This window comes from Cygnus olor, chromosome 6, assembly GCF_009769625.2.
Source record: "Cygnus olor isolate bCygOlo1 chromosome 6, bCygOlo1.pri.v2, whole genome shotgun sequence".
Lineage (NCBI taxonomy): Eukaryota > Metazoa > Chordata > Aves > Anseriformes > Anatidae > Cygnus > Cygnus olor.
Window position 1 is genome coordinate 14,510,493 of NC_049174.1, and position 18,723 is coordinate 14,529,215.

Consider the following 18,723-nt stretch of genomic DNA (forward strand, 5'->3'; position numbering starts at 1 on the left):
CAGCTGAGAGAAGTGGCTAATTTTCTATTTCATTCATCACTGTAATTATTAGAGTTCCAAAAAGAAGGCCAACTTCAGCTTTAATATCAGTAAGCTAATCACATTTGTGGCCATAAGAGACTACTCCAATACAGATGTGCTGAATGAAGGACCTCAGAAAGAAAGAGCAAAGATCCAGAGACTTACCTATATTATTTCACGCACCTGCTTTTCTACAGCTCTTCACTCACTGAGGAAGCTTTACTTTTCACTGAGTGTGCAAGTAAGAATCATTGATGCACTTCAACTCATATTTGATTTTACAGCTACTTGATAACAATTAAATGTCATTACAGTGTTTGCAATAGTCACTTTTTAAAATCCAAATGGCCTTCAGAAGCCAGAACAAACTACAATCACAATAATTACACTCCACTATACAAACATATTATTCACACCGTTTTCTCCTTAACGCTATCAGAGGAACAGATTTTTTTCTCTCTCAAGAAATCTGACAAAATCTACCTTAAGAAGGACGTCTATTTCAAAATAGACAAAATGGAACGTTTGAGTTATTTCCCAATTTTGCCAGTTTCTCCATCCAAGTATAACTTTTCAGATCACTTCAGCACATAGCAACAATGGAGGCCCACTAACAGCTTTTATTTCAAATCACAAGCAGAGTTAGCTGTGGCAACAGAAGAAGGTTCTGCTTCCAAGTGTCCACTGCCAGACACTGCAACCTCATAGCAAGAAAAGCTAAGTAGGACACACAGCCGCGTCATCCGCCATCATAGTTTACAGCCTATATACAATATAATTAGTCAGATGGCAGGACAGCCTGTAATTGCCAGAGTGTAACTGCAGCACGTAAGGGGATGATATGCACCCTGTTCAGCCAGCAGCTCCCAAAAGAGAGGCACGCAAACAGGTGGAGATGCCAGCCACATCACTTAGCACAGCTACGTCAGGCTGCCATCGACCTGTTCTTTCTGCAGTCCCATGTCTTTGGGCAGCACAGAAAGGAGCCCGGTGGCCCCAGGAACACACACGCTGGGCAGCCTTTGCTGTCTGCCCCAACAACCGTGGCCGTGCCACGCCTCAAACTCTGCCTGCATTGTCAAAACAACTAACGCAAGGCCCTCAGTGGACTTCCACTGTCCCTACTTCCTAATGCAAGGCCCTCAGACTTCCACTGTCCCTACTTCCTCACACTGGCAGCCCCTGTGATGTTATCATTCTACAAGTTAATGTATTTTAAATTAGCTACCTTTGATAACTGTGGTTAAAAAAAGCTGTGAGAGAAGTGAAGCTGTGCAGCTACCAGGTAATGGGAATCTGCCAATTCAGAGATAGAGGAGAAGGCCCCTTAAACCAACCAGGGGCCAGGGATTGGCATAATCATCTTCCTTTTCTAGGAAATAACCCTGCTTGGTTTACACAGCTCCCTTCACAATAATCAGTTAACTCTACATTTCAAAATCATCTGAAATGATTCTTATTTGGTGCTTTTTAAAGCTGCTGCCAATTCAGACATACTGAAAGGAACAAGTTCAGATACATAACCTGACAGAACAAAAAAATCATCTTTTATTTCATACAAGAACGTAGAGATCAAAAAAAGAAACCTTCACACAACAGTAGCAACATACAATATACCTCTGTGAGGTTACAGAGCCCCTGGCAGCATACTGACCCTCCCACATAGAGATTTATGCTCAAACAAGCAGAGCATCAGAGAGATGCAGTGGCAGTTGATCAACACTAAACCTGGGAACTGAGAAATCAGAAGAGGTTTCCCTGCATCATCCCAGGAAAGGTTCCCCAATCTCTCCCTCCCTCCAACCATGCTCCCCTCTCTCTCAAGAAGAGGGGACAGCCGTTACTGCCTACTGTAGAACCAGCTAAAAGCCAAAGTCTCCAATTCCTCCACTGCTACATCACCACGTATGCCAGAGCCTTATCACCCAAGATGCACGTTTGCACCTCATTACACGACCAGACACAAATACACTTTTGTCTGACTCTGAAAAATCACAGCAGTCCCCACAACTCACAGGCCTTTTCCCTTGCCTTCACCAGAACATGCAGAGCACAGGTCAAACAATTTGTTCATGATGCCCACAGTCAGCCTGCTGAAAGGTGACCTCTGCTGTACCGCTCTGCTGAAGGTGGTGGTGACACCCGGTGCTAAGCAGGCATCAATGAACCAGGCAGAGCGCCCAATTACACAAACTACCATTCCCAACATAAAGAAGTGGCAGGAAGTCAGGAAAAGTTCACTCTAAAAACTGCTGAACAAAACCGGAGCCTTCCTATTCAACAGATTTGTTCCTTGTGTGCCCTGAGAGCTGTATCTGCTCACTTTTCTGGCAAGGAATGTTTTTCCAACCTTTTGCTCCCGTTACCATAGCACTGGACAAAACACAATATTGGCAGAGAGGGAGTGGGATTCCAGCCTCTTATGCAGAGACCTTTGTTAGCTGAGCTCTAGATCTCTGCTCTGCAGCCCTTGAGGAATTGCTGAACAACCGATAATCCAAAAGTCATCTCCTCAAGAGAGGAGGAGCCCCTGTCTTAAATCCCAAGGGTAAATTGCTAGAAATAAGCATTTTTCAGAAGTTCTTCAATTTGTTCATGTTTTTAAGAGTTGTCAGCACACAAGAACCAGAGAGTTGCAGAGAGTTTTCATTTTAATCAGACTCAAACTCTGCTATGTTTCTACGATTTAAGAATCATAGAAAATTAGCAGCGAAACAGAAAAAAAGTGCAGGCACTATAAGTAGCAGTTATCCTCTTTCTTCCAATTTAACCAGCAGTTTTGGTCCATTTACTTCAAAATTAGAAGTAAACCTTCTGTCAATTGCTATGTAGCTCCAGAACAGCATGCAAAGTGCTGTTCAACCTGCTACATATAACTTAACCTCACAGCATCAAGTTTTCTGTAATTCTTTCCACCGAGATCTGTATTTTAGACACAGATTTTCCTAAGCATGACCTACTTTCACACTAATTACAGTGCTTCTTGCCCAGAGACTGTTCTATGTCAGCGGTAACTCCATTTTTTAAAGCAATATAATGACCTTTTACATGCAATCAAATAATGTGCATTTAATCTCCCATGTTAACTATAGTAAAACCATAATGCAGTCATCTCCAAACAATTTAAATATTAGTTCCTTCTGCAAATTACACAATTATTTATTTCAGGAATAAACAAATATCACAATGAAGTATGAAAAAGCAATATGCCTAATAAACAAATCCAGCTTGGGCAAAGTTTTTCTCCACATACAGTAGTTCTTACATTTCCCAACTCAGAAAACACAGTGATTCCCTTGCAGGTCACAGAGCCATTTCAGAATTCCTCTCTAGCAATACGTAGAAATTTCTCGCTGCTAAAGAAAAGCTATAACTTGAAAGATGTAAACCTATCAGCAGTAAGGGTCTTCCGCTCAGCTATAAAAGACCATGATTCCGAATGTTGAGTCGGGATGAGCATGAAGAGATTACATTTTTTCTGAAAATTCATTCAGAACAATACCAAGGATTTCATACAGTGAATGTGTAAGACTACTGTCAATTTACTAATGGTTACTCAGCGTTAATGACCTTCAGAAACCCCTGACCACACATACCTATTCTTACATTTGAGTGTACAAAACACTTCTAATTGGTTTTAAGATTAAATACATTAGCCAAATTTACTTCTACCAAAAATCTCACAATTTCTATAAAAGAAATTAGAAATCAAGTCAATACATGCTCTCCCTTCAGTCAAAAAGATTTCTTTGAATGAATGGCTTTTTCTCTTCTTTGCTAGGCTACAGAAAATTAGCAGTGAAACTCTCAAACCACCTTCAACACTGAATCTAGCAATAGCTACGAGACCATGTGAAGAACTGGCTCAGGTGGAACTGTGCTGCCTGGTCATGAGCACTGTGCCCATCTATTCCACATATGAAAACATATAAATTCTACAAGGAATTAGTTTGATTTCAGGAAGCCTACTGAAGGGCAAGAAGCACATCAACACTTCAATGTAGTTGCTACCATGTTAATTCTATTATATCAATTCTGAAAAACATAGGAAAAATTTTGGTGAACTAATAAACATTCTGAGTACAACAGTGAATGACAGATCAGAGTTGACAAAGTATAGCAGAAGGGCTGAAATAGACATTTTTCCAGCTTTTTATGTGTCTTAACAGTTTGGCATAACCTACTAGTTCAACAGAAAGCATCCAGTCACTGTTCTGTCTAAACACTCCACAGTTTAATTTTTCTTAATCAGGACTGTTTACTTTGGCTGAACCCCAGAACTATTGTTTGAACGACTCCGCTAAGTGACTCACTGGTCATGTTAATTCTGCACACTTGAAGAATTTTCAGTAATTATTAAAATTACAGAAAAATATTCTGATGTATTTTCTGAATGAAACTAAGAAAATAATTATATATATCACAGCTATAAATGAAAACCTATGGAAAGAAAAAGGAGAAACTTGGAGGAAGGAAAGAATATCTGACCTCAAGCTGGTGCTTTTCATGAGAATATGCCACTGAAGTGTATGCTTTTATTGGTACAGGTTTGACTGCTCTATTGGTTATAGAAGAATACCTATCTGGAGCATATCTCCAGAGGCTGCTATTTGTACTTAAATGATAATAATTGATGATAGTAATTCTATGTTGCAAGATGCACACAATACCTCCAAGGTGTAAAATTCAACCCTGCATTCAAAGGAAAATAAAAAACAACAGCAACATAAAAAAGTGCTTAAGAAAAGCACAGCATTGGTATTAACTGGTAGCCAAAATACTAGAAATGGATGCCTCAGGGGAACTTCTATGAATTCTACGTGGTTGTTTTTACTCATGTGCACAAAGAGAGTTGATTACATACCAAATACCAACAGCACAGGAGGTTAATAGAATTAATGTGTCTAACCCTATGAGAATTGCATGATAAGATTCCTTGAAAAAACACAATTTCAACAATACCCCAGATAACATCTGGAAGAAAATCTCTGTGCAGGACCTTGTAGAGGCAGCAGCCACAGAACATAGTTCTATCAACACACCTGACAAAGAATCAGACAAATGAGTTATTTGGGATCAGCACAAGGTTCTGAAACCCTGAAGTTCCACCAAGTCTGTCACAAAAAGAGTTGGTCATCATAAAAATTGGAAGGGTACTTGAGAAAAGAACAGATGAATGAGCAGACAAGGCCTCTGAATACAGCATCAAGCACCTGTGCTGCCCAAAGATTAGCAGCTGACCATCTTTGCACATTTACTGATTACGTTCCAGACAACCACTTTAACTAAAGTATGCTTTTTACCACAAAAGAAGTCACAGGGACCATTTTATTTCCCCAAAACATACAAATATTTTTTTTCTTCTCTCTGTTTGTCTAATGAGAAGAGAGACTTCTACCAGGCCTTTTAGATTTGTTCAGGTGCTAAGTTTTGCATGTACCAGTGCTGTTCTGTCCAAGACCTTTTTTAATATGCGTTAGTCACTCTTGTACCAACAAGAATGTATCTTTTAAAGCTACGGAACACCATTTATTATTTTTCTCCAATCAATATTTATACAGCAGAAAGAATTCATATTGGACAGACAAGACACCATCTGTCACACATATCTTGGCAGAAGCTAAAGATGTACAGCTATTTTTCCCCTACAACAGCCACATCCATAGTCCAATTAAACTTAAGCTCAGAACTTCCACGAAATAAAACAATCTTTTATTACCCTCATCTAACAAAATTCCTAGTAATTAATTCTTTCAGTTACAGTAGTCTTAAAAGTCAGTTTTTACACACAGTTTTCAAAAAAGAGCCAGATACAGACTATAGTTGCCTCAAATAAGGGAAAACAATTCCTTCCTGCTATACAATCTAAATCGATCACAAATACTTCAGTAAAAGAACAACTTTAATCCCACAGATAAGAATTACTATCCTGTTCCCTGTATACACCAAATTTCATCATATCCAGTACCAGCAATACCAGATAATTCTATTCATTCTGGTAACTCTCATAATGGCAAGAGCTCTCAACCATAAAACACATCACTAAGGATTATGTGCAGTATTGAAGCCAACCTGCTTGAACTGCACCCACAGCATGTCTGCAACTTACAAGCCTCTCTCTACTTTTTTCCCCACAGTTGAAAGCCAACGAAGAAGTGTCCCTGACTCAGGAACTAGCCAAGACAAGTATGGTAAACCAATTCGGAGATTGCATTCAGAAGTGCTACCACTTAGATTTAGATATCGATATCTGTAATAATCCTATGTAAGAGTTTCCTTAGCTTCAGTAGAGCTAAGGAAATAATAGTCATTAAAAGGAAGGATAAAGTAAAAGCTAGACTGCCGTGACACCTCCGGAGACATAAAGAAACAACGTGCAGGAAGTCTGACACAAAAGCACAATAACACAGAACAGACTTTTAGTCAGTCAGCAGAACCTTTTTCCTGCAGTACTGAGAGATCTCTGTGCTTGGATAAATTTGGGCTTAAGGAAAACCCCTTCTCTTCACCCTCAACACCTTTTACTCTGTAACCCACAGCACTACAAATGCCCGAGGGCAATCCAGTGGAAACCTCCACACCAATAAGCTACCACGTTGGAGACAGCATAGCCCATGTCCTCCAAGCCAAACCCAATGGCCACCAGGCAACCAAGTGCTCATCCCAGCTGGGCAGCTCTGTGCCAAAGCCAGTGCCACAGGAGCAACAAGCCAAGTTCAAGTACCAAACACCAGTCCTCTGCATCACCACTGCTTTGTTCATTACTGATACAGGGTTTTCCAGCAATGTCATAGTTTAGAAGAAAACACAAAATGGTGAAGTTCTTTTCAGTGTATCTTAATGTAGTGACCAGTTACATCATTATGCTTAGCATAGTTGTGCTACATTGAAGTTATAGAAATTAAAACTTATGGCATACAAATAGAAAATGATGCTGCAAACTAGTAAAAGACCACAAGACTCCTCTCAGCAGTTTTGTTACAGGAAATGAGGAATCCCCACCTTGGATTTTACCTTCACCGTCATTCTGATACAGAAAGAGTTCTGAACTTGCTTACTCACCCATTTCAACAACATTATTGTTCCGATAGTTCTGAGCTCTCACTTATCACAAGAATAGAAATGTCAGGGAGTGCAACCACACAAGAAATAACACTTCAAATGCTGAATACCTTTTTATTTTACAAAAGGTTCTCTTGCCTTGCATTCTTTCATTTTTTTGGATGTTAATTCATTTGTTTTCAAGTTGTCCTAATAGGTTGTTACAACAGTAGATCCAGCAAGTTCTACTACCATCAGAAAAAAAAAGGGCTTTTCTAATACCCTAATGAATTAAACTGCTGCACAAAAGGCCTTTTCATTTGAGAAGACATGTTTAAATAATATAATCTCTCTACCGATCCAGTTATGCCAATAAATAAACCTACCCTGGAAAGAAGAGTTTCATATTATGAATGATAGGGAGACTTTAAGAGAGAGGCACAGAGGGAGAGGAAATTTCCAAGCTGCTTTGTTGTCAAGCAATTCTCTTATTCATTTTGCAGGATGCCCAGCCAACTGCATAACCTCTAATTCTGCACCTCCCAGACACTGACAATTGGCTTTTTTGTAACACTCGCTATCTTCCAGTCTTCTGTAAGATTGTCCCTAAAACCCAGGAAATACCATCCTTTTTTCCCCCTACGTTCCCCAGAAGAAACATATGAAAACAATTATTAAAGGACTATGTCCAAACACTGCCTTAAGTGCATATAAAACCCAGTCCAAAAAAATTGAAAAAAGTTCCTTCCACTCTGTTTGTAAACAAATGTGGTACTTACTCAGATTAGTAAAGTATGAGGTCTAGAGACGAAAGCGTCTAATCAGAGCTGTATTGCTTAAAAATGAAAGAATTAGGTTAAAAAAGCTGACTGCTCAAGTTATGGCTGCTCAAGTTGTGATTTGGCTTGTGAAGAGGCATGTAATTAAGAGAATGGTATCCTGGAGGACTCTATGTATTTAGCCAAAAAAGAAAAAAAAACGGACAGACGACATTTTGACAAACTAACACTATACACACAAATGAAAAAAAATGAGTAATTCTCATATTTCATTCTCCACAGCTTAACATCCTTAATCTATCTTTCATTTCCATTTCTAGCAGAACTTAAATGACAAATGCCACTTACAGAATTTTGGCCTTTCAGAGCTGCCCTAGGAGTTTCGCTCAACATAGCATTTATTATGCGATAATGCCAAGAAGCCCAAAGTTAATGCCAAATCAATTCAAGAAATACCACAGTAAGACTTATAGTAACTGTGCAGTACACCTCCAAACTGATTCCAGAACCTCAGATCTAAAATTGGTGCTCAAAGCCCCATCCTACCTGGCCTTGAACGCTTCCAGAAATGGGGCATCCACAGCTTCTCTGGGCAACCTGTTCCAGTGCTTCACCACCCTCCGAGTGAAGAATTTCTTCGTAATGTCTAATCTAAATCTACCCTCTTTCAGTTTAAAGCCATTCCCCCTTGTCCTATCACTCCACTCCCTGACAAAGGGTCCCTCCCCAGCTTTCCCATAGACTCCCTTTAGGTACTTGAAGGCAGCTATAAGGTCTACCTAGAGCCTTCTCAGGGTTGCTCTCAACCTATTCTCTACCCAGCCTGTATTTGGGCTTGGGATTGCCCCAACCCAGGTGCAGGACCTTGAACTTGGTCTTGTTGAACCTCGTGAGCTTTGCATGAGCCCATCTCTCAAGCCTGTCAAGGTCCCTCTGAAATTATGACTAAAATCAATGTAAATATCCTATATGAAAAGATATGCAAAAATTAAATTTTAAGCAGATCACAATATGGTAATGGATTACAATAGTTCTGTTAACTCATATCAACAAGTCTCTTAGTGGCTGCAGAAATATCCTCAAGCTGGAGATGGTTTAAAGTAACTGTTATCACCACCAGACAATCGTAACAGAAATCCACAGTCTGCAGGTAACTTTTATGTTATCCAGACTTGTTGGTTTATACAGATGCCCATCAGATACAAATGGATTAGAGTGTACACTGCAAAATACTTTAATATATATGGGCAAAAAAATCCGTCATGGACAAATTCAAAACAAATGCAAGGCAAAAAATATACAAAAACAGAAGATAAAACTGCTTATATTCTTATCATTTCTTCAAAATGTCTCTTTAGCCTTTTTAGGATCCCATTAAACACTGAGTCTGAACTCATAGCAATAATTCCAAAGATTACATTAAGAAGCATTACCAAACTAAAGTAGCATTATCAAACTAAATTGAGTATCCTTGTACCTTGCTCAAGAAAAGTGGAAAACTAGTGTACATTGTTCACACTCTTCACAACATTACTTGCATATTATTTTAATATTCTTTAATTTATTATCTATCAAAAACTACTGCCTCATTTTCCAGGCCCTGCTCATACATGCATTTATCAATATATCTGATGTCTGTCATCCACCTCGGTCTCCTATTTTGCTGTTACTGGTGTGATAAGAAGTTGGCTTTTGTTTTTACTAGTTCCCCTAATGGGTGTATTTATAAATAGTGACAATGACTGTAAACTTTCTATAATGGCATGGTATCTTTAGTTATCTGGTTTATAACCATTTTTTCCTGTCTTTTGGCTAAATACCTATATACTTCATAATTGTCACCCCGACACACCCTCCAGACAGATACATGTACATTAACTGATTCCAGATAGCTATTTAATTTGGGATATTTAACATATTTACATTCCCCATAAGTTGCAGCAGGCCTGTGTTTTTTTACATAGGCAGAGAACAAACTTCTGCAACCTGCAGCAAACGTGCCTCACACATAAACAAGCTCCACATCTCATGCCAACTTATAAACTTATCACTTAGTTAAAAAAAATCAGCATGAATTACAAACTTTGCAAATATATCATCTCTCAAACTTACAGCATTAAAAGGACACTCCGAAATCATTTTAAGAATTGGCACTACATATTCAGTAAACATACAGCATTTAAAAAATATTAAGACAAATTAGTGTGCCTTGAATTAAGACTAGACTACTCGTTAATAAATGGCCTTGTATATTGTTTGTGAAACAGACTGAAATTTTCTCTTTGAAAAGGGAATCAGTAATACTAATTCAGCTATGTTTATATATCCCTGACTGCTAAGAAGAGCAGTACCAAGAACAGACTTAGATTGTTCTATCACACATCCTATATAGAAAGATGAGCACTTATTCTGCCTTAAAAGGTCACATATTACCTAAAGGCTATCTGCCACAATCCTTTCGTGTTTAACAGGTGTTGGCCCCTACTGCTCACAGTTTTCACTAGGGAAAAAAAAAAAAGAAACAATTGACATTTTCACTACTACCCTTCAAGCCCAGAGAACAGATTGAATAACCAACTTTGAAACGTGCTATGTGGAAGAACTCTTCCACCTTAGCAGAGTCAATCTCACTGCTCACTGCCACCAGTGGGGATGGTCCCACTCCTTCCCTGCTGCCTTCCCCCCTCCTCCTTGGCTTCACCCTCCACCATCACTTAGCAAAGCAACGATGTTTCTTTGGCCTAGTTAGCTTTCTGCTCCTTCAGCTAACTAGACAGGCTCCCCAATGACCAGGTAAGGACCAGACCTAGCACTAGGATATAGAAAGAACTGGACTCAAAAAGATGCTAGATGAACTCAGGGATCTTGCTCCTAAACAACAGCAGAGTATAAGATTTGCATCTTTTGGGAGGCACTGCTCTAATTTCTAACTACCTTATGATCCAAAGGCTTCTAGGTGGGTAACAGGAAGAATTTATGCACTCAGCAATTTTAAAGGCAAATTTTCAAATCTACAAAACACAGTATTTTTCAGGATGGTCCAACAGACAAACCATTCAATCTCAGCACTTCAAAATTGGACATGCCTAGGGAAGGCCTTCATAAATCTCAGCCACAATGCCTCTTAGTATTCCTGCCCCCAGCACAAAATTTAGAGCCATAACCTGCTGGCAATGCACTGGACAGAGAAAATTCATATCTGCCCTCCAGTGCTGAAAGACTGGGGCAGCCTGCCTGAAAACCTCAATCCCATCAGTGGAACTTAATATTTAACACAGACAGTAACCTTCCTCTCATAAGCCACTCCAAAGCAAAATTTACTTAATTCTAGGTAACTATGATTGAATGATTTCCTTCAACTCTGAAATCCAAATTGAACCACTTTCTTCTCCTCCATCAAACACAGTGAACCTATTTATACTAACACCAAAAAACAAAACCTTACAGAAATTTTTGCAAGGTTTATCTTAGTCCTTGACGAGATTGACCAGAAACAATAAAAGAAAATAAAATCTGCTTTCTAATGAAGTTTACCAACCTCTGAATAAATTGCGTAAAAATTTTCTTCCTGTAACACATCAAAAAATATGTATCATCAGCTTGTTTATCAGTTACTTTCAACAAAACTCCTAATAAGACAGATGGCATCCAGATATAAAAGAACAATAGTTCACAATACAGGAAACAGTTCTTATGAAGATTATGTATTTATGTAAATATCAGTTTGAAACTTAATTTTGATAATCACAGCATGCAGATTGAAATGAGCATCTTCAAACAAAACCATCTCAGGCTTCACTTTAATCTGCTGGAAAAAAAGCAATCTAATAGCCTTGATCTGATCTTCTGAAAGTATAGTTTTAAAAACCTGGTATGATCTGTAGTAAGAACCAACTTCAGTAAACTACCAGCCAGCTCAAAAACAGACAAAAAGTCCAAAAGTCATTCCCAAGAATTCTGTTAGAGTTCATACAAATTCAAGCAATATATTCATAACAAAGTTACAAATTACCCTAATAAAAACATTCACATCTATGTGTAACAGCTTTTAACTCTAAGAAAATAATATATGCTTAATTTATGAGTTCAGCACAAAACTAGCTTTGGCTCTGTGTATAACCAAGACATAGTGGCCAATGAAACCCAAACCTAATAATGTTTGTCCCTCTCCTTCAATTCACTGAACATAAAACAACTTCACTACAATAACAGTAAGCCAATAATAATAAAGCAATGACTTGTATTTCAGGCTGAAAGACCATTAAGAACAGATACTGCAATGACATCTACTGGGAAATAAGCTATAAGAAGAGTGAATAGCATATGTAGAATGTGAAGGAAAATGCACCTAAATTCATTGTGCTGCCATTATCTGCTCTGTTGAAGTGCGAGCTGCCACATAACTAAAATTCCAGATAATGGTATTCAACAAAATTTACAGAATTTTGACTAGTAAGCAAGATATTAATTTCAGATGAACAACTAAGGGTGAAAATACAGTATATGAAAAAAAAAATCCAGTAAATTAGGCCATCAGAGATTGGCATGCAGACTCCACTCAAAATCTGTTGCAAAACTTGGCAGTTAACACAAATCTGTCTTCTTCTCCAATAAAATGTTCTGCTGAACACAGCAGAGTAAGATTTCACTTGTTCAAGTACTGACTGGAGAAGGTCTTGTTTTACTTGGTATACCACTGTGGCGCACCACTTCCTGCCTTAAAACCTACAGCACTAAGCCACAAAGATGAATGGCTGCAAACACCGGTAAAACACAGGCAACAAACAATACATTTTAGAGAGCTTATTAACTGCAAGATGCAGAAGCTTGCTACACTGAATTACAATTCTTGATCCATCTTATTCAGTAACTACAATCAGAAAATAACCTATAGAAGGGAACTACAAGAATGCCACTTCTAACTAACAGCGTTACAAGACTTACTTTCTAATGGCAATGTGCATATTTACCAATTTTATTTTCACGTTTATACATGAAGTATTACCACCAGCAACTCCCACTGATAAAATGTCTCATGTTATTTCCATATCCACTCAACAGAAATCAATTCTACTCTTCCTGAACCCTCACTTGAACTTGTGACACTATTAAATGAATTAAATTTGCTTTCCTGGCAAAACACAGCACAGTTAATGCAAGAGGAATTACAGTGGTTGAGTGATAAATACTTCACCAACTTTACCTGCTACTCTGACTCTCTTAAAAGAAACCAGGATGAGCCTGTATCTCCATTACCCCACAAAACTCACGAACCTAACAACAAGCTCTCTGCAGATCTTGAGCAGAGAGTTGTGCAGAAACAATTTGTACAGCCGTTTAATACAGTTGCAACCAAGAGAAGCATAAACTGTGACTGAACTACTGCCATGGGATTTTATTTCAGAACATTCAAATCAAAGATCCATAAACATAAATGGCATCTTTTAGCACTTTTTTTTTTCTAATTTTGTCATAAATACTGAAAACATGTGGTGTCACTTCAGAGGATTTTTCTTTTTGTATACCCTAATAATGCAATATGGAGACTATCCAACTCCCCGTTTCAAGCAGTAGCATCTGCCAACCTCCCTTTAAATTATCGAGTCCTTAAAACTCTGACAGTTGGTGATATAGTAAGTAAAAGGGAAGGAGGACATGAAAAAGTAAAGGAAGCCAAGAAGATCATCAGTATTATTACTAGTTCTGTTACAGCAGCACCACTGCCCACCATCCAGTTACTTCTGTTCTCCACTTTAAGGGAATGTGGAGACCTTGTAAGTGATCTACAGTCTGAACACAAGACAGCACGAGAGCAGAGACACTGAAGAAAGTAGTAGAGTGCCCATTTTACTTTGTATTTTTAAAGAGTTTTAACCTGACAGCATCTTCCTGAAATTCTGGACAAAAATTCTCTGGATCTCATCAACACCAACTTTAACTCCTGCCAAACAAGTCTTCTATCAACGCTAAGCTTAACCACCTCTTCACCAAAGTTGGATTAAAAAGGAAACAAATTTAAGGAACAGGAGAACCGTAAAACGTGAAAACCACTTTCTGATCATTAAAATAAATTTAAAAAAAACAGCTCAGTTGTTTTTGTTAAGGTGATACAGATCTCATCTTCAGCAAAGAGAACAGAGATCTTTCTCAAACTTGTGTGTCTTAGGAATTAATGGTTTATAAGCAAGTTAGCTACTCGTACCAGTCGTTACAAGCAATTCAGCAGAAATTTCACATTAAATGACTAAAGCCCTTCCCCTTACAAATACAAGAAGGGTTTTTCTGTGTATAAAACTCAGTACAATCATAGCAACATGAAGACTATGAAGAGAGGAAAACCAGAAACTCAATCGTCCTTTTCAGTCTCTAGAGATGACAAGTAAAGCATAAGAGTCTTGAAAGACCAAGAAATACAGAGCCTGTTAGAAAAATCTGGAGAACACAGCACACAGAAATCCCAGACACTTTCTGAAAGCTGGACAGGACACAGAGGCTTGGCTTTTCACTCAATTTTGTGAGCTGACTTTGCTGGTGGGACCTCACCCTGTGTCTGTTCCTGCTAGATACGTACGGGCTGAAAAGCCACCAATCTGGTAATTTTTTGACACTTTGAAAACAGCAAGTTAACAGACACAAGCATGCAGTTACTCTAGAAAGCTCTATGTACTGCATGACATGAAAAACTGATTTTTTTAAGAGTGATGGTCACTAGAAACCAGATTATTCTAAAATAGACTTAGGCAGGACAAGCTCAAAGAAACCGGGCAGGCCAATGCAGTGCTGGAATTTATATTACTATACCAATAACAAAATGCACAAATCACGTAACTGCTTAAAAGTGTTTTTGTTATTTACACAATCACAATTAGAAAACTTTTCTCTGTTTTTTATGAAAGACTCAGATAAATCAATGTGGACTGCAAAAATGTTTTTATAATATCAAGTATAATAGTATAATGTAGTATCACATATAATAGTATAATATAATTTGATATTGTATAATATCAAGTATAATATCAAGGCAGCATAAAATTTAACCTGTGATTGACATTGTGTCAATACATAGCAGTAACTCTATGATTTCTCCAAGTTATTAGAAGACCAGCTTTCTGTTAAGAAGTTATCTGATTTCTGTAGTAATAGAAGCAGATTTAAATGTGTAATTTATGTACTTACATTTAAAATTTAGAAAAAAATACTATTCTAATCTGAAGTACCACCATAATCACAGAAAAAGTATTAAATTAATTGTTGTACTATGCAAGTGAAAATCATTCTTTAAATGTTTATTCTAGCAATTTATTTTCCTATTTAAGAGTAGTGCCTCTTGAAAAATACACCACCTTACTAGATTAATTGATTGGCTGGAGAGCTGGGAGACTGAATTTTCCTGGTGGGAAAACCTAAAAGGAACAGCCATTGTGGAAAAACAGTGAATGAAAAAGCCTTTTTTTTTTTTTTTTTATTGTCCAAATAGTAGCTTTTCATCTTTCATTGCTTCAGTTCCATTTATTATATATTTGCTGTATTTCTAGTTATTTATCACAAAATTTTAAGCTGATGTGCTCTGATATACTGCTGTATCACAGACTCAGGGGAAGGGTAACGATTTATTTAACATTCCCTGTTGTTAAGTAACTGAGCTCACTAATATCAATCATAATTTGGATAATCAAACACTGTCAAAATTTAAAGAACATTTTTAATTCCATAAACAGAAGTCTAACGAGCTGCAGCCACCACAGCTCTATGACTATGACCTAGCAATTCCCACACCTAAGAGAGAATGAGATCGATTGTTTTGAAGCTGCTATGATGTTGCAAAGATGTTGCAAATAAAAAAAAAAACACATTCACCTTCACGCTGAACTGCAAAGCATCTATTAAACTGACCTATGCCTCCACTGACTTTTGCAACAATTTCTGTAGTTGACAATAAAACCACCTCAAAACACCAACTGTCAAAAAAAAGGGGGGGGGGAGCGAGGTGACAGCTTGTCGACTGACAGATACAAGGCAATGAAATGTCTTCAACACTCCAATCGCTGTCCTGCCTATCATCCAGCAGATCAAACTCAGATCTCTGTCATACACTGAGCCCCTACTAGGAGATCTCTGGAATATCCATGATAAAACCTTCTGTCAACAATGGAACGTTAAAGGATCATGGTAGAATTAGTCCGTCTTCTGGAATTTTTTGACTTTCTGGAAGATTACTCTCCCACACATTTCTGAGCAATTACAAGCACGTCTTTGTCACAAAATCCAAGCATTTTTTAAAACATAATTTGGACTTCATTGGGTGTAATGATTTTTGGAATAATTATTATTAGAAGCAAAATCCCCAATTCTGTTAGTTATATCCAGTTACTCACTCCCGCTCTTGCAGAGGAAAAAAATAATTAGCTTTGGGTATGGATCCTAACCAGGAGTTTATGTAGTTTTGGCACTGTGAACATGGGGTGAGCTCCCTGGCAGATTTGCTGTGAGGACACTCACATTACTAATCCAGAATCTCTTCCAGTTGGACCTCTTCTCTACAGTAATCCCACCTCCAGTCTCTCAGCCAAATCCAAAGGCCAAAGCCTACCACCTGCCCAAGGTCCTCCATTCCCTACTTAAAAATGTAAACTTTTTCACACAGTGACCCCACACTGCACTTCAGTCAGCACTCACAACACAATTCCTTTCCTTCACTCTCACCTCCCTCTCAAAGCTCTGTTGTCACGATGGTTGGACAAATTGCCAGCAGTCAGGGTGGTATTGCTGCGCGGTGGCCAGAACCCATCAGGCTGACCAACAGTGTCTCATTCTCTTCCTTCACTCACCATCTGTCTGTACCCAGCTCCTTATCTAGGCTATCTTACAGACTGTACACCAACCGGGGCAATAACCCTCTCTTTTCGTTCTCTATTTGTACGAAACAGCATGGAGACCTCCTCTGTAGTTTTTATTGAAACAATAGAAGTGGAGCTGTTCAATACAGATTTTTATTCTTTGATTTACAAGAAAAAAAAAAAAGGTCACAGAAAGAACAAACAAACAAAAAAGCTAAATCTACTTCTTCGTATCAGATCTGCCTTCCAAGACTCTCCTCTCTCAGAAAAAAATCAGTTTGCCTGTTTTCAAAAACGCACTGTTTTAAATACATGCACGTCAGTTTATGACTAAAAGAAAATATTTCACTGAATTTTTCCTAAAGAACGTAAGTCACACTAATTCAGCATATGAAATGTTATTAATTACATAACAAGTGCATCTATAGAATGTCACTGCAATTGTCATGTTAGGTAAATGACCCAAAATATGCAAAGTCGTCTCTCTGCGAGATGGTTTGTCATTCAACAATTTGAAAGAGTCTGAGCTTCTTTACAGGGAAATCTTCATTATTCTGTGCCACTGTTTAAATATGCTCTCTCATTTTCACTTAAAACAATCTAGCCACAGATCTCAGCCCCACTTGCCCTCAGGAAACACACCACAAGCACTCTCCACTTAGAGGACTGAAAGCAAAAATAAAACCAGGAGCCTTTGCGCTTCAGCTTAAACTGACACCAGAACTGAAATGGCTCACAACTGATGGCTGTTTTCTTTCGTTTAGGGGGAAATTCTTTCATTTGACCCTACGATCACGAAAGGAATATATTTCACTTCCTAGTAAAACCAGAACGAAAGGAACAATCGGAGCTGGCCAGCTGGCTCCTCAGCAGTCGCGGCAAAAACCACAGACTGCGGTACCAATATATCTCCTCACTTCCGTGTCACCGCCACCGCGCCACCTCCACCTACCGGGGAGCTCTGGATACCACCACAGCCCTGCTCGGCAGGGGAGACACATAACGGACGGGCAGACCCCGGTTAGAGTGGGGCTGTGCTGTGCTGCGCAGCACAAACGCAAGATCGGAGGAAGCCATCGCGCTGCTGTCACCGGAGGGGAGCGGGAGGCGGGCAGGGGACAGAGAGGGGCGACGGATCCGCGAGCAGGAATAAATACCGGGCACGCTCGCGGAGGGGAGGCGATTTCACGTAGCAAACAGTTACACGTTTCACACCGGGGCACTTAATTCTGGAGGCGAAGCGGCCTCCGCCTGCCCGTTCTCCCCTCAGCGCCCCTCAGCCTCCCTCAGCGCGGCGGCCGTTAGGCGGCACGCGGCCGTTGAGCCGTTGAGGCGCTGAGGTGCCGCGCGCCCCGCCCCGCACCTGGATGTAGTTGGTCTCGCAGTACTCGGCCACCCGCTCGAGGTTCGTGTAGCTGTCGAACAGGGCCCGGCGCCCCCCCGGGATCTCCTCCTCCAGCAGCATCTGCAGCTCCGCCATCTTCACATCCTCTCGCCCCCTCCGTCCGTCAGTCCGGCCGGCCGTCTGTCTGTCCTCTCCTCTCGCACCCCCCCCCCCGCCCCCCGCTCCGTCCCCTGCCCGCTCCGCGCGCGCGCCCCCGCCGCCCCTCCCCCGCCGCCACCCGCCGCACGGGCCCGGCCTCGCGCCGCGGGCAGGGAGCGCGCGGCCCCCACCGCGGGGGGGCGGGGCGCGGACGGGCAAACCCCGCTGCGCATGCGCCGGGCTCCCCCCTTCTCTCCTTTCCTCCCCCCCCGGGCCCCCCCCACGCCTACTTCCGGCCCCGCCGAGCGCCGCGGACGGACCGGCGCGAGGGGCTCGGCCGGGCGGGGAGCCCCGGGTAGGGGCTGGGGGCGCTCCCCGCAGGGCGCCGCCTGTGGGGGGCTGTATTTGGGGGGGCTGTGGTGCCCGCGTGAGGGCAGGGGGAGCTGCCCGGCCGGGTCTGGGCACTCTTCTTCAAGAGGAAAGCTGCTGTCTCTGTTTCCCTCTTGGAAAGGAGTTCCTGCTGTGGCTGCTCGCCTCGTGATCCTCTCAGGCTCCGCAGAGC

General features: G+C 40.3%; 1 protein-coding gene across 1 annotated transcript in view; it reads right to left on the bottom strand.

The window, feature by feature from the left end:
• ABI2 (abl interactor 2) overlaps nucleotides 1-18,283 on the bottom strand; it is a 61,659-nt gene extending 43,376 nt beyond the window's left edge. The window contains 1 exon segment of the mRNA XM_040560883.1: nucleotides 18,042-18,283. Coding sequence (XP_040416817.1) covers nucleotides 18,042-18,158 — 117 coding nt within the window. The 5' untranslated portion in view covers nucleotides 18,159-18,283.
• Nucleotides 18,284-18,723: the final 440 nt, after the last annotated feature.